Consider the following 16322-nt stretch of genomic DNA (forward strand, 5'->3'; position numbering starts at 1 on the left):
CTGAATAGAACTGAGGCAAGGAATATTTCACATACCTTGCACAAAGGCGACCAAAGCGAAGGCCCATGTGAATACCCATAGCAACACCTTTTATTTGGAGGAAGTGAATGGAGTTAAGGGACAAGTTGTTCAATGTAAGAACAAGTTTAAACAGGTGGAGGAGGATGTCGGTGGATGGATTGTTTCAGCTTTCATTCAAGGAAGACATAGAGAGTCCTCAGACTGTCCTGATGGGAATGGAGGTGTAGAGGGATTGGATACCATCTTTTGCTCTTGAGCATGCAAAGTTGTTTTAAACCAAAGCCAGCTGATGAAAAGCTACCCTGCAATAGATAAAGGATTATGTCTACAGTGCCTGAACTCTGAGCCAGTGGAACCACTTCCTTAAACAATTCTGTAATATAAAGAGGCTTCATGTTACAAAGCTGAGTGTAAGAATAAGCTTCAAAGACATATAATCAGGTGAACCAATATTTGTCTTATTAAGTACTGTATCTAAAAAGATAAAAACTATTTTTTACTTGTCTTTTGACACATAACATGAACAGCTGATCAGACTCAATATCTGTCTCTCCTGTTTGCCTTATACACACACTTTCTCCGTCTCTTTTTTTCACACATAAAAGTAAAGATGTGTAAAATGATACAGATTAAGCAGTCTTTGTCATGGTACATCATCCTTTCAGAAGGAGTGACAGCTTTATAATAATTACATTTTTCTGTGCCTTTCCTATCAAAACATCTCAAAGCACTTTACACAGTGTATTGCTTTTGGAGTGCAGTGAATGTTGCTCATGTCGTATCCGACAACAGCCATTAGATAAATGGCTCCTGTGTGTTTAAGTAGATATGGTTGAGGAAACCTTGTTGGACATGGCAATGAGAGGACATGCTGCACTTTTTTGGAATAGTGCATCCATTGAAAAAGGTGGACAGGACCTCAGTTTAATGACATGACTTCAAGAGCTCAATGCACTCTGATCAAAGCCACAGATAAAAGCAAACAAGGAGGGGTAGCTGAATCAATAAAGGTAGCTCAGGGACTATCCAGAATTGAGTAATAAAGGTAGAATATATGTTCAAGACTGAGATTGATAGGTTTCTACATATTAAAAACATCAAGGGATACAGGGATAGTGCAGGAAAATGGTGTTGAAGTAGAAGATCAATCATGATCTCATTGAACGTGGAACGGCTCAAAGGGCTGAATGGCCTACTCACGGTCCTATTTCTGGTGTTCTTTTGTTCCTATGACTTACCATATTTTATCTGCACTACCTATCTGCAACAAAACACTGAGACTCTAGCAAGGCCACCTAGACAAGAGAAGGACTGAATCTTCATTATTGCTGCTGATTAGAGAAATGAGAGAACCAAAAGAAAAACAGAAAATGTTGGAAACACTCAACAGCAGACACCATCTATAGAGAGAGAGAAACAGAGGCCAATGGCCTTTTGGCAGAACACCAGATCTTGGGCAAAAGCAAAATATTGTGGATGCTGGAAATCTAGAACAAAGACAAAAATACCTGGAAAAACTCAGCAGGTCTGACAGCATCTGCAGAGAGGGATACGGTTGACGTTTCGAGTCCGTATGACCCTTCATCAGATCTTGGGCATTGGCTCTGTTTTCCTCTCTCCATTGATGCTACCTGGTCTGTTGAGTGTTTCCTGCATGCTCTGTTTTTGTTTCAGATTTCCAGCAATTTTGCTTTTTGTGAAGAGAAAATCGACCCTGGTACATTTGCAACACTGCATAATCTATGGATTGGCTGGCAGACCCACAGGGTTGTGAATTCAATTCCCACTCCAGAACTTGAACAGAAAAATCAAGGCTGCCATTTCAATGCAGTACTGAGGGACTTCTGCACAGTTGGATGAGACAATAGACCCAGGCCCCATCTGCCCTCTCAGGTGAATGTAAAAGATCTCGGCACTATTTCGGAGAAGAGCAAGGAGTTATTCCCATGTGTTCTGGTCAACAATTATACCTCAGTCAACATCACAAAAAAAAAGCAAATGAACTGGCCATTATCACATTGCAGTTTATGGGAGCTTGCTGTGCAAAAATTGGCTGCTGCATTTCCTACGATACAACAGCGACTACACTTCAAAAGTACCTCTATGGTTGTAAAGCACTTCGAGATGCCCTAAAGTTGTAAATGGTGCTATATAAGTGCAAATCTTTCCTTCTAGTGAATGTTATGGTTTGGGGATGGGGGGAGAGTGACCCTGAAATCCATACATACAAACGTATGGAGTCGGAGCTGGAATAGGCCATTCGGCCCCTTGAGCCTGTTCCACCATTCAATAAGACCATTGCTGATCAGATTGTGGCCCCCCAACTCCACGTTCCTGCCTATCCCCAATAACCTTTGATTCCCTTGTTAGTCACGAATCTACCTACCTGTGCCTTAAAAATATTCAATGACCCTGCCTCCACCACCCTCCGGGGGAGGAGAGTTCCACAGACTCACCACCCTCTGGGAGAAAAAGAATTCTCCTCATCTCCATCTTAAGTGGGAGACCCTTTATTTTTAAACCATGTCCCTTAGTTCTAGACAAAAACAAAAATACCTGGAAAAATTCAGCAGGTCTGACAGCATCTGCGGAGATGAATGCAGTTAACATTTTGGGTCCGTATGACTCCACCAAGACTAAGGAAAAATAGAAAAAAGGTGAAATATAAGCTGGATGGTTGTGTGTGGTGTGTGTGTGTGGGGGGGGCGCGGGCGCAGGTAGGGCTGGATAGAGGGCCACTGATAGGTGGAGATGGCCAAAAGATGTCAAAGACAAAAGGAGAAAGGTGTTAATGGTGGTGATATTAGCTAAAAAATGTGCTAATGGTGACATTAAGGGTAGAAACCAGGATGAGCAGGGGGCATATAGCCCTAGTGGGGTGGGGGGAAGGGATCGAAATAGGCTAAAAGATAGAGATAAAACAATGGATGGAAATACATTTAAAAATAATGGAAATAGGTGGGAAAATAAAAATATATATAAATTATTTCCCCTAGTTCTAGTCTCCCCCACAAGGGTCTTTTCAGCATGTAAAGTCCTCTCGGGATCTTATATGTTTCAATAAGACCAATCTCAACTCCAATGGGTCTGGCAGCATCAGCGGAGAAGAAAAGAGTTGACGTTTCGAGTCCTCATGACCCTTCGACAGTTCTGTCGAAGGGTCATGAGGACTCGAAACGTCAACTCTTTTCTTCTCTGCCGATGCTGCCAGACCTGCTGAGTTTTTCCAGGTAATTCTGTTTTTGTTTTGGATTTCCAGCATCCGCAGGTTTTTTGTTTTTATCTCAACTCCAATGGGTGTAGACCCGACCTGTCCAACCTTTCCTGAGAAAATAATCCCCCACATCCCAGGAATGAGTCGAGTGACAACACCAGTCAAAATTAACTGCTTCAAATGTTGCTGTAAGAAAGAATATCCATAAATGCTGGGCCACCCTCAGCAATAAATCTGGGGGGGGCGGGGGCGGGGAGGGGTTGCAGGCAGAGTATCTGTTAGTGAAGCTAACCCTTTTTTTTTTCGAAAATTATACTTTATTCATAAAATATCTGGAAGAACATTCCAAACCATTTCAAAAATCACCATCACAACAGGTTTTTATCACAACAGTACAGTCAGGTTCAACTTTTACAACATGTATCACAAGGTGAATCAACACAATCAATGCTAAACAAAAACAGAATTACCTGGAAAAACTCAGCAGGTCTGGCAGCATCGGCGGAGAAGAACAGAGTTGACATTTCGAGTCCTCATGACCCTTCGACAGAACTTGAGTTCGAGTCCAAGAAAGAGTTGAAATATAAGCTGGTTTAAGGTGTGTGTGTGGGGGGCGGAGAGAGAGAAGTGGAGGGGGGTGCGGTTGTAGGGACAAACAAGCAGTGATAGAAGCAGATCATCAAAAGATGTCAACAACAATAGAACAAAAGAACACATAGATGTTAAAGTTGGTGATATTATCTAAACGAATGTGCTAATTAAGAATGGATGGTAGGGCGCTCAAAGTATAGCTCTAGTGGGGGTGGGGAGAGCATAAAACATTTTACAATATTTAAAAATAATGGAAATAGGTGGGAAAAGAAAAATCTATATAATTTATTGGAAAATAAAGGAAGGGGGAAACAGAAAGGGGGTGGGGATGGGGGAGGTAGCTCACGAACTAAAGTTGTTGAATTCAATATTCAGTCCAGAAGGCTGTAAAGTGCCTAGTCGGAAGATGAAGTGCTGTTCCTCCAGTTTGTGTTGGGCTTCACTGGAACAATGCAGCAAGCCAAGGACAGACATGTGGGCAAGAGAGCAGGGTGGAGTGTTAAAATGGCAAGCGACAGGGAGGTTTGGGTCATTCTTGCGGACAGACCGCAGCTGTTCTGCAAAGCGGTTGCCCAGTTTACGTTTGGTCTCTCCAATGTAGAGGAGACCACATTGGGAGCAACGAATGCAGTAGACTAAGTTGGGGGAAGTGCAAGTGAAATGCTGCTTCACTTGAAAGGAGTGTTTGGGCCCTTGGACGGTGAGGAGAGAGGAAGTGAAGGGGCAGGTGTTGCATCTTTTGCGTGGGCATGGGGTGGTGCCATAGGAGGGGGTTGAGGAGTAGGGGGTGATGGAGGAGTGGACCAGGGTGTCCCGGAGGGAGCGATCCCTACGGAATGCCGATAGGGGGGGCGAAGGGAAGATGTGTTTGGTGGTGGCATCATGCTGGAGTTGGCGGAAATGGCAGAGGATGATCCTTTGAATGCGGAGGCTAGTGGGGTGATAAGTGAGGACAAGGGGAACCCTATCATGTTTCTGGGAGGGAGGAGAAGGCTTGAGGGCGGATGCGCGGGAGATGGGCCGGACATGGTTGAGGGCCCTGTCAACGACCGTGGGTGGAAAACCTCGGTTAAGGAAGAAGGAGGACATGTCAGAGGAACTGTTTTTGAAGGTAGCATCATCGGAACAGATGCGACGGAGGCGAAGGAACTGAGAGAATGGGATGGAGTCCTTACAGGAAGCGGGGTGTGAGGAGCTGTAGTCGAGATAGCTGTGGGAGTCGGTGGGTTTGTAATGGATATTGGTGGACAGTCTATCACCAGAGATTGAGACAGAGAGGTCAAGGAAGGGAAGGGAAGTGTCAGAGATGGACCACATGAAAGTGATGGAGGGGTGGAGATTGGAAGCAAAATTAATAAATTTTTCCAAGTCCCAACGAGAGCATGAAGCAGCACCAAAGTAATCATCGATGTACCGGAGAAAGAGTTGTGGAAGGGGGCCGGAGTAGGACTGGAACAATGAATGTTCCACATACCCCATAAAGAGACAGGCATAGCTGGGGCCCATGCGGGTACCCATAGCCACACCTTTTATTTGGAGGAAGTGAGAGGAGTTGAAGGAGAAATTGTTCAGTGTGAGAACAAGTTCAGCCAGACGGAGGAGAGTAGAGGTGGATGGGGATTGTTCGGGCCTCTGTTCGAGGAAGAAGCTAAGGGCCCTCAGACCATCCTGGTGGGGGATGGAGGTGTAGAGGGATTGGACGTCCATGGTGAAGAGGAAACGGTTGGGGCCAGGGAACTGGAACTTGTTGATGTGACGTAAAGTGTCAGAAGAATCATGGATGTAGGTGGGAAGGGACTGGACAAGGGGAGAGAGAAGGGAGTCAAGATAACGAGAAATGAGTTCTGTGGGGCAGGAGCAAGCTGAGACGATCGGTCTACCGGGGCAGTAATGTTTGTGGATTTTGGGTGGGAGATAGAAGCGGGCCGTCCAAGGTTGGGCGACTATCAGGTTGGAAGCTGTGGGAGGGAGATCCCCAGAGGAGATGAGGTCAGTGACAGTCCTGGAAACAATGGCTTGATGTTCAGTGGTGGGGTCATGGTCCAGGGAGAGGTAGGAGGAAGTGTCTGCGAGTTGACGCTCAGCCTCCGCGTGGTAGAGGTCAGTGCGCCAGACAACAACAGCACCACCCTTGTCAGCGGGTTTGATGACAATGTCAGGGTTGGACCTGAGAGAATGGAGTGCAGTAAATTCAGAGAGAGACAGGTTAGAATGGGTGAGAGGAGCAGAGAAATCAACGCTAAACCTCCTCCACCCAGCCTTGCAGAGGCTGCCCCAGGGAGACGGGCGCTGGGTGACTTTGAGTGACTTGTATGGAAATTCTACTCAAGGTTCCGATTCCAAACGAGGCGTCTCCATGGAAACGCATTCCAGAGCGCGGGCGGATAGCCAATGGGGAGAGCGCATCCCCTGAGGTTCTGGCCAATGAGAGGGGGAGAAAGAGCATTTGAAAGATTCGCGCGGAGGGGGGTAGGGGTGGAGCGAAGCGGAGACTTTGGGAGGATCGCGGAAGCGGCGCAGCTCCCGGCCCCTCGCTAACCTGCAGCGGGACACCGAGCCCCCAGCTCCTTCCCTCCCTCCTCACTACATTACACTACCCACCCCGGGCCAGCGACTGTGCCGAGACCAGGGACCCTCCGCCGAAGTCACCAGCGCCGCTGGCGATGGCTCTCACCCGCCGCAATGTTGTAAGTTGTAGTGAGTTTAGTCTTGTTCTCGCGTTGGGGGGGTGGGTTTTGGGTTGGTTTGGTTTGGGGGGGGTGGGTTTTGGGTTGGTTGGTTTTGGGTTGGTTTGGTTTGGGGGGGGGGGGTTGGTTTTGGGGTGGTTGGTTTTGGGGTGGTTTGGTTTGGGGGGGGTGGGTTTTGGGTTGGTTTGGTTTGGGGGGGTGGGTTTTGGGTTGGTTTGGTTTGGGGGGGTGGGGTTTGGGTTGGGTTGGTTTGGGGGGGTGGGTTTTGGGTTGGGTTGGTTTGGGGGGGTGGGTTTTGGGTTGGGTTGGTTTGGGGGGGTGGGTTTTGGGTTGGGTTGGTTTGGGGGGGTGGGTTTTGGGTTGGGTTGGTTTGGGGGGGTGGGTTTTGGGTTGGGTTGGTTTGGGGGGGTGGGTTTTGGGTTGGGTTGGTTTGGGGGGGTGGGTTTTGGGTTGGGTTGGTTTGGGGGGGATGGGTTTTGGGTTGGTTTGGTTTGGGGGGGATGGGTTTTGGGTTGGTTTGGTTTGGGGGGGATGGGTTTTGGGTTGGTTTGGTTTGGGGGGGATGGGTTTTGGGTTGGTTTGGTTTGGGGGGGATGGGTTTTGGGTTGGTTTGGTTTGGGGGGGATGGGTTTTGGGTTGGTTTGGGGGGGGTGGGTTTTGGGGGATTGGTTTGGTTTTGGGGAGTTGGTTTGGTTTTGGGGAGTTGGTTTGGTTTTGGGGGGTTGGTTTGGTTTTGGGGGGGTGGGTTGGTTTTGGGGGGGTGGGTTGGTTTTGGGGGGGTGGGTTGGTTTTGGGGGGGGTGGGTTGGGGTGGGTTGGTTTTGGGGGGGGTGGGTTGGGGTGGGTTGGTTTTGGGGGGGGGGTGGGTGGGTTGGTTTTGGGGGGGGGTGGGGGGTTGGTTTTGGGGGGGGGGGTTGGGGTGGGTTGGTTTTGGGGGGGGGGGTTGGGGTGGGTTGGTTTTGGGGGGGGGGGTTGGGGTGGGTTGGTTTTGGGGGGGGGGGGTGGGGTGGGTTGGTTTTGGGGGGGGGGGGTTGGGGTGGGTTGGTTTTGGGGGGGGGGGTTGGGGTGGGTTGGTTTTGGGGGGGGGGTTGGGGTGGGTTGGTTTTGGGGGGGGGGTTGGGGTGGGTTGGTTTTGGGGGGGGGTTGGGGTGGGTTGGTTTTGGGGGGGGTGTTGGGGTGGGTTGGTTTTGGGGGGGGGGGGGGTTGGTTTTGGGGGGGTGGGTTGGGGTGGGTTGGTTTTGGGGGGGGGGGTTGGGGTTGGTTTTGGGGGGGGAACCGACACATGGTCCAGTCTCTAAACTCTGAATTGTTAATAATGATCTGACCGCCACCTCCCCTCCCCTACCTGGTGTGTTCGGGGTCTTCCTGTGGGTAATATTGTAGCATTGCAAAGGCCGGTTTGCTGAAATCCACAACTTGGCGGAATTTTGGGCGAGTTGCGGTCCTTTTAAATTTGTTGAAGACGAATGAATTCATTTCCGGAGCTTCAGGGTCCACCTGATTAATCTAACTCCTTGTGTTTCACTTTAGACTTCATCTTTATGGATCTCGAAGTGTCTAAACTATGGGCTCACATGTCGCCCCACTTTCCTGGCAATTTTTCTCAGCCCTTTTCCGCTCCGTGCGGTTTGATCATATTTTAACGTTGCCCTTTAAATATATTGAACTGGAAACATCCGGCCTGGACTGGCTGGGCCGAATGGCCTGTTTGCGTCGTGTGGTGTAATAACATCAAGCGAATGTTATCTAGTGTTTTAGGAAAATGTCCATAAGTATTTCGGGTGATGAAACCAAAATGGATGTTGAGCCCAAGGTCCTTGGTGGCCATGGTTATGTTGTGCATGATTGCTTTGTCTGAAACCTGGGCTCACTTTGTCTTTGCCCCTGGACAAACAGATCTGCCGGCAGTATGGTTTATAAAATTATGCATCTTGTCTCTTTTTTCCCTACCAGCCGTGGCTCCTCGAGTTCCCCCCTCCTCCCAGCGTGTTCGACCGTTTAAACCTACCCTTTTGCGTTTTCCATTTTCTCTCCTTACCTGCTTCAGCCTCTGCACAGGCCCCTTGCCCTTTTAATCTCTCTTGGCTCCCCCTTGCTCTCTAAATTCACTCTCCTCCAGTTCTGTCTAAATTTCTCCTCCCTGCCTGTGCAAATTGATTCTGCTGGGCGTATTCACTACCACTGCTCGCCATTTCCCACTGTTGGTATCTCCGACAAGTCCAACTCTGCCTTGTGTCTTACCAACTATTTCCTCCTGCATCTATCCCAAGGGGAGAAGAATACACATTTTCTCTCTTTCCACCTCCCCCACCCCCAATACCTTAGAACTGCACTTTTAAACTCTTAATGGCTGACCCTTTAACCCTCCACTTTATTGCATTACTGCCACTCTGTTATCTTTGATTTCCCACACTTTCCTAGCCCAAGTCCATCTTTACTCCCTGCCTGAATTCAGACCTGAGCATGTTTGTGGCTATACCACATTAAAATGCTCTTGGGTCACACTCTTGAGCATCAAAATCTTCCACTACTCCAGGTTAATTAGGAGAGCAAAAGTAACTCCTTTGCTGCCAAATGGCTCTAGAAAACTCACCATTGAGTCCTGTCCTTGTTACCTAAATGCCCTTTTAACATTCATCTGCCCACCTTTCTTGGAACTCTCTGCTTGAATTCTCCCAATTGGATTTATTGAAAGGTAATTTTTAATTGCAGTAAGGGTATTCCTTCCCCCTACCCTCAGCACCCCAACCCCATATTAACCAGAATGCTAGATTGCAGTGAGGATGGAGGTGGAGAAAATACATTGTGGTCTATACTATAGCTTCCCTGTGCACTATGGTCTATACTACAGATTCCCTGGTGAATATTATAACTTGAGAATTGTATCTGTACTTTCCTGGCTCATACTTGTTCATAAAGTAACTTTAAACTTTATCTTGTTAGGCTCTTCGAAACTTGGAAAATATGGAACCAGTCAAGCCATTGGCCAAGGTGACTGCAGCTACCCAAAGGCCTGCCTTGGGAGACTTGGCAAATCGAGTTATGACTCGAGCAAATCAGGTAATGACAGTTCTTAAATTGAGCATCTTAATGAGTAGTTTGTCCAACAAGGTAATTAATAAATTGCTATTACCCCTGCAGAAAAAACAAATGGCAAATGTAGTTTCTAAACCAGTGGCATCCAAACCAAAAGAAAAAGTTTTGCCAAAACAAGTCACAAAACCAGTGGCTCATGAGTTGAGGCCGGCAGTGCAGGTGAAGCCAGTGGCTCATGGGATGAAGCGAGCAGTTCCGGAGATGAAGCCAGTGGTTCGGGAGCCCATTCCACAGGTATGCATTACAAATGCAATCTTTTCCTATATTTTTTTTTGAGGAACAGCAAACTTTTTCATTGTCCCATTTCCTTTTTTTTTCTTAAGGCCCCCCTCTCTCCAATACCTATGGATGTCTCAATGACAGAGGATGTGTCTATGAAAGAGGAAGACCTGTGTCAAGCTTTTTCTGGAGCCATCCTGGAGGTGGAAGACATTGATGCTCAAGATAGAGATAATCCTCAGATGTGTAGTCAATATATAAAAGACATCTACAAATATTTGCGGCAGTTGGAGGTGTGTAGATTGATCAGGCCTGGAGGAGCTGAAACCTGTTCTGTGTTGCTAAATGATCACTTGCCCTTGGCTTACATTTTCATTTCTTGAATTTAGTAGAAACTCCATTTAATGAAAACAACGTATTCTCATGTTTCTGACCATAATGGATCTATCGAAGTAATCCTAAATTAGAAATTTTGAGTTCTAAAAGCACTTCGTGCTTACTGCAATTTCAACCTGCACCTCTAGAAACAGCATCTCTTCTGGTTTTCCTTAAATCTCAATGATTGTAACAGTGAACTAGTGAGTTTCACATTTCAACATGTTTAGAATCAAGACCTATCCTTTATGAAAACTTTTCCCATGGAATTTTTGGTAGCTGCTCCGCTATGTAAGCTGTAACTCAGTTAGAAAGGTCAGCTTTGAGTAATTGATTCAGCCAAATGAAGTTGCCCCAGTTTATTTGAAGCAGCATTCATATGGAACACTGAATCAAGTAGCATTGAATAATAGAATTACTGTTCCTTGTGCACAGTCTATGACAGGAATGTTCCCTCATTTTCAGCATGCACTGCAAAACATTGTCTCTCATCTGTCTTTCTCTGATGGTTTCACACACTGCATGAAATGTTTTAAATTGAACTGAAATTTGCTCTCCACTATTTCAAGTGCTTTAGAACCAAACATGATGTTTGACCATTTTTATACCACATCAGATGGAGCAAGCAATCAAGCCTCATTACCTTGAAGGGCAAGAAATAAATGAGCGCATGCGTGCAATCCTAGTTGACTGGCTAATTCAAGTTCATTCAAAATTCCGCCTGTTGCAAGAAACTCTCTTCATGACCTTGGCTATAATGGATCGTTTTTTGCAAGTAAGTACCTTTATAATAAGAGAATATGAAGTGCCCAGATTTCTGGAGGCTTGTTGCATTTTCCACTGCAAGCTTCAGTAGCTATCTTTTTCCTTGTAAGCCAGGAAATGGTGTAGGCTGCAATTGAAACAAGTTTCCCAATGGCATGAAAGTTGTTGGGAGGTGTTCAAGGTTTCCTTTAAACTTTGTCTTTTGTGGGGTTTTTTTATTGCAATTTCCCTTTAAGGTGCTGCCTTTTGCTTTGCCCCTGATTTTTATTAATTTTTATTTGGTTGACTCAAGTTACAATGAGTGTAGCTTTCCTTGCTACTGTAGGAATCTTGAGTATAGTATTGTCAGTCACATGTGCTTGCATTGTTTGGAAGTTGTCTCCAATGTCTTGCTCTGATCTATTTTGCATCTACTTGCACAGAAGCAAGACCTAGGCATTTTAAGTGAAACTGTCAGCTATCTATATCTTGAGTACTCCAATCTCTGAAGGCAGACTGATTTAATATTGTGATGTTTAGCTTGGAATAAAGCAGATTAGTATTCTTGGCCAATTGTACCGAACAATGAAAAATATCACTTGATGCAGCTTTCCATTTACAAAACAATATCAATGTAATCATGAGCCTTTTTTCTAATGGGCTGCCCACTACTTTTAAAAGCAGTCTTAAAACCACCAACTCTGCTTGTCTATTTCTGTAGATTTTGGGTGACCTGTAACCATCTCTAATATCATTTACAGTTGGATTTTTTTGAGATAAAAGGTTAAAATAATACCACAGTTTGATAGCTGAGAGGAAGTGGGCCAAGATTTACCACTCGCCTATCCAGGCACTTTACCTTGTGTGCCCCTCAGGTGTGTACATCTGGCCTCATGAGGGTGGATTTGTGCTTTACTGTTGAGCTGCTGTATTCAAGATCCAGATGCGTGTAGTCCTCAGTCAACTGAAGGGCATTAGTAGAACTCTAACCCAATTGGGGAATTTAATGCCTTTTTTCCAGAGGAAAAAGGTCTGTATCCTCTTCATCCCTTCATGTTGCTGAAGGAAAATCTGGCTGGTCCAAGTGGCTATAATTGCTGCTTGTTTTGGCATTAACAATCCCATGGTAGAGGAATCCATCCCACCTATTCGCTTTCATGGAATCACTCATTTAAAAATTATATAAAAGTAATTCTCAGCTGCTCTTTCCAAGACCACATGTAGACTGGCTTATCGTTCAAGGAAATACGTTCTCATTTCAGAACCAGCCAGTTTCCCGAAAGAAGCTTCAATTAGTTGCTGTGACTGCCATGCTGCTGGCTTCCAAATATGAAGAGATGTATCCACCTGCGATCGGAGACTTTGTTTACATCACAGACAATGCTTATACCAAGAGCCAGATCAGGCAAATGGAAATACTTATTCTTAAAGAGCTTGACTTTAAATTGGGCCGGCCCCTTCCACTGCACTTCCTCAGACGAGCTTCAAAGACTGATGTAAGTATGGAATCCGAGATCAGTAAAATCATTTCATTAGGAAGACCATTTCTGGAGCTTTCCAGATTTGCACTGACTCCAATAGATAGACCCCAGGTTAATTGTTCAGTCATGTAAAATGTATATTTGGAAGTTTGATCTCGCAGAATGTTAATGCTCTAATTTGCCTTAAAATAAATAGGTTGATGCTGAGAAATACACCCTCGCCAAATATCTAATGGAGCTAACAGTTATAGACTATAATATGGTGCACATCCACCCTTCTGAAATTGCAGCAGCTGCACTTTGCCTGTCTTTCAGAGTCTTGGGCCAAAGTAAATGGGTAAGTAAAACTCCTGCAGTGTTGTAAGATATACTGAGTAACACCAGAGTTTAACTAAATGTAGCAAAAACATTGGGTGGATTAGTAACTTGCCCAGATGTCCTGCATCACATCGGCACTTAAATTCAAATGAAATGGAAGTATGGTTTCCTTAATTTATTTTTAATAAATCCCATCGTTTATTCAGTGTCCCTAGGTCATACACGTGTCTTGATCTTTGTTCTCTGCAGGTCTACTAAAATATAGTAGTGCTGTAATTTCCCTTTTGTACCCCCTCCCCCACTAAGCTCTCAATCCCTGGCTTGCATAAGTAATAATACTTGCATGATTAATACCCATAGCAAGATATTGTAATTGGAAGGAAAATGGATAGTTCCAGATTTGAGGCCATTCTATCTTGTTCTGAAAATCTTGCCCTTTTTTGTCTTTTTTAGACAGCAGTTCAACAATACTATACTGGGTACACGGAGGAAGCCTTGAATTTGACTATGAAACACATGGCAAAAAATGTAGTTAAAATGAATGAAGGCCTCACAAAGCATGTTGTAAGTGTATATAGATATACCTAGTTGAGATTTGTCCTGTGTATCTTGCATCAGTTTAATGGCATTTCATTCTTTCTTAGGCTATAAAGAACAAATATGCAAGTCCAAAACTACTGAAAATTAGCACCATCCCTCAACTGAAGTCGTCACTTATCCAAGAACTGGCCTCTTCCTTACTGTAACCTTCTAAAGAGTAACATGGACATTGATGCACTTTGCAGATGTTTTAAATGGGGAAAATTGCTGCTATTACACTTAACAGGTCCAGCCTTTGAAAAGTTGTGTTGCATATCCTGTACTCATGGGAGTTGTACCAAATGGGTACTTACCCATGTTTAACACCTTGTTAAACTTTTCTGTCCCAGTGTTTTTGTGACTGAGTCCAGCATGCTTCTAGTCTTCAATTTCAGCTCCTGTAGCTCTTGGTTTGGAGGGACTATAGTCCAGACTGGTCTAATGTCGGAAGCTGACCCAAGGGCTTGTGGAGTCCAGACCAGCCAGGTGCTTTTTTAATTTAGATTTATGTAAATTTTAAAGCTTTTTTTCCTGTCTAATCTAAAATTTGTTGCAATGCAAACTTATTCTAAGTTTTCTTATTTAAAAAAAAATCCACTGATTTTATTCTTGTGGGAGTGACTTTCTTGTGCACAAGATTGCTTTTCCTATTTTTACAATACTTGGGGAAAGTTTCACTTGTTTGCTTTGTTCCTGGAATATCTAGTTTGTTTTTTTTCGTCTTTCTCTACCCATCCCAGCAGCAAACTTGTTAAGCTGAGACTAGATCCATAGCTTTATTAAACTCTATCTTTGTAAAGTGTCTTCATTTATTTTGACTTCCACAAAGGTGGCATCACTGAGCTGCATGGAGCAAAAATTTACTTGGTTTTGTTACTGCTTCCCGCTAGTTAATTGCGGTGGGAGTAAATTGGCCAAGGCTCCTGCAAAGTCAGAGAGGTCTCAACATGCAATGCAAGTACAATATTCACCTGCCTTGGGTGAAGTTAGTTTCTTTAAGGTAGTGCACCAGTAGAAATATAACCTGAAGTGTGCAAGAGTTAATTAGAATTCTTGATTGCACATTTTGGTTTTAATCTCCAGCAGGCTGAAGCTGTCACTAAGCAAGGCCTGCTGAACCATTTCCAAGCAAGTTACAATGTGTGTAGTTGCTTGGGTATGTACTAGAGGGCAGCTTGAGGATAAATTAGCAGAAGGATGAGGAAAGAAGCTCTATTGTAGTCCAAGTAAATGAATAGCCTCTCTGCACAAATCCTAAATATAACTGAATAAATCCAGACTTTTGCATTTGTATATTTTACCACCTTGCCTTGTTAAAGGTATCATAAGCCCCCAAGGGATCTTTTGGTGTTTGGTTTAAAAAAAAACAGTAACTAGTTCCATATTACTTCACTAATGCTAGGACTACAACACTAGCAATCATTGCTTAGTGTTTGAATCTCAATGGGTGCTGAAGCCGTGATAAGCTTGAATGTAATGTGGTATTACTGGATGTGATTTTAAACTGTTTTTGAAGATGTTGCACTATTATTATGAAGCAACTAGCATAAATGCTGTCCCATAAATATTTTTAATTTCCATCCAGTTTCATTGTGAAACTTGATACATCAATGAAGTGTAAATAAAATTATTTGCAAATATACATGGTAACTGTAGTAATGGTTAATATAATTTGAAAGTCAAATACACAAGTAGCAGTCAGGTGCAGAATTTTTAAAAGGTTATTCAATAAGTGAGTATCTGCTGTTAAAGTATATAAATAATAGCTCATTTTAAAGGTATGAACATGAGGCACTGTAACTGCAGTAAAGCATCACTTTTTTAATTAAAAAAAAATGCTTTTAATACCATAGCAGCAAGGGAGGCTGTCAGTGGTGAAAACCAATGATGCAAATGGTGTGCTGAGCTGCTAGATATTCTGACACAACCCTGAACATGTCCTCTCCAAACAAAGATATTGCTATTAAAAGCCTGGACTGTAACATGGACCAAAGGTTGCAAGTCATTTTACACTGGTATGATTCTCAATGACCAACCACAGGTATCAGAAGATTGGAGAGCCTAATTTTAGAAAAGGAAAGACCAAATGAGCAATTAGACTAGTTACATTCAAATAAATTTATTTTCATAAGTAGCATTGAAGACCATCTCACTAACGGTACTGATTTACAAGGGGAAGATCCTGCATCTTCCTTTTCTTCTTAAGACATTCCACACTAAGTGTGAATCTGGATTTCAGTAAGCCTTTGTTTCTACATGAAGCTATTAAAATTGAAGATTTGGGATAAAGCTTCCACATTACCAGGAAGTGGTTGAAGGGTTAAGAAGTGAAAGCTCAATGAGTAATGTTGCAGAGGGGAAAAAATAACAATTGGGGTATCTTGGATATGAATTCTGGGACTGTGACTGTTTTCTAATTTTATATTAGTAACCTGGATTCAGAAACTCAATGCAAAGTGATAGCTTAGAGCTGGAAGTGAGGGGCTGTGGTGTTGCAGCACTTTCCCTTTAACCTATGCCCTGGCTGAGAGTTTACCTCCAATCTTAATGGATCAAGCAATTTGGTCTTTGATCTGTTTGAATGTTTATAGACCATCCAACTGTGTTTCAATGACTGACCTGATTTTAGACTACGGACACTGGCAGTCCCAGCCTATTGCCTTTTAGATAATGAGACCCATTGTAATCCCTGCAATAGTTGGAATTGAATCACTTAGTTGAATCTATATTTTGCAGAAGTTTTCACCCCTATAATCCAGACCTTGTTTGTCTCCTTTAGGACATGTAACAGTTGTCTTTATGCAGGTAATAAGTACAACTTGCCTGTGCAAGAAAGTTAAAGACTCTTCCAATTACAGTATAAAGTAACAAAAAGTGGACACTGTCATATGCTAGCTCATTATGAGGCTTCACTTTAATAGCTGTTATTATTTAATCATCTTTGCCACAAACAGCCCAACTATTTCATTACAAATTCACCAATACTTTGGCATGTTAG

The 16322-nt window shown here is 44.0% G+C and overlaps 1 protein-coding gene across 1 annotated transcript; it reads left to right on the plus strand.

Moving 5' to 3' along the window:
• The first annotated feature begins 6322 nt into the window (after positions 1–6322).
• Positions 6323–14966, plus strand: ccnb2 (cyclin B2). Its single transcript, XM_041174807.1, has 9 exons — positions 6323–6513; positions 9456–9572; positions 9654–9842; positions 9932–10120; positions 10819–10977; positions 12209–12442; positions 12624–12764; positions 13199–13309; positions 13390–14966. Exons 1-9 carry the CDS (start codon positions 6490–6492, stop codon positions 13489–13491), a joined length of 1266 nt encoding a protein of 421 aa, XP_041030741.1. The 5' UTR covers positions 6323–6489; the 3' UTR covers positions 13492–14966.
• Positions 14967–16322: the final 1356 nt, after the last annotated feature.

This window comes from Carcharodon carcharias, chromosome 26, assembly GCF_017639515.1.
Source record: "Carcharodon carcharias isolate sCarCar2 chromosome 26, sCarCar2.pri, whole genome shotgun sequence".
Taxonomy (NCBI): Eukaryota; Metazoa; Chordata; class Chondrichthyes; order Lamniformes; family Lamnidae; genus Carcharodon; species Carcharodon carcharias.

Coding starts and splice junctions, on each gene's coding strand:
- ccnb2 (XM_041174807.1), top strand. CDS start 6,490: ATGGCTCTCACCCGCCGCAATGTT. Junction 6,514..9,455: donor CTCTCACCCGCCGCAATGTT/GTAAGTTGTAGT, acceptor TTATCTTGTTAG/GCTCTTCGAAACTTGGAAAA. Junction 13,310..13,389: donor AAGGCCTCACAAAGCATGTT/GTAAGTGTATAT, acceptor ATTCTTTCTTAG/GCTATAAAGAACAAATATGC.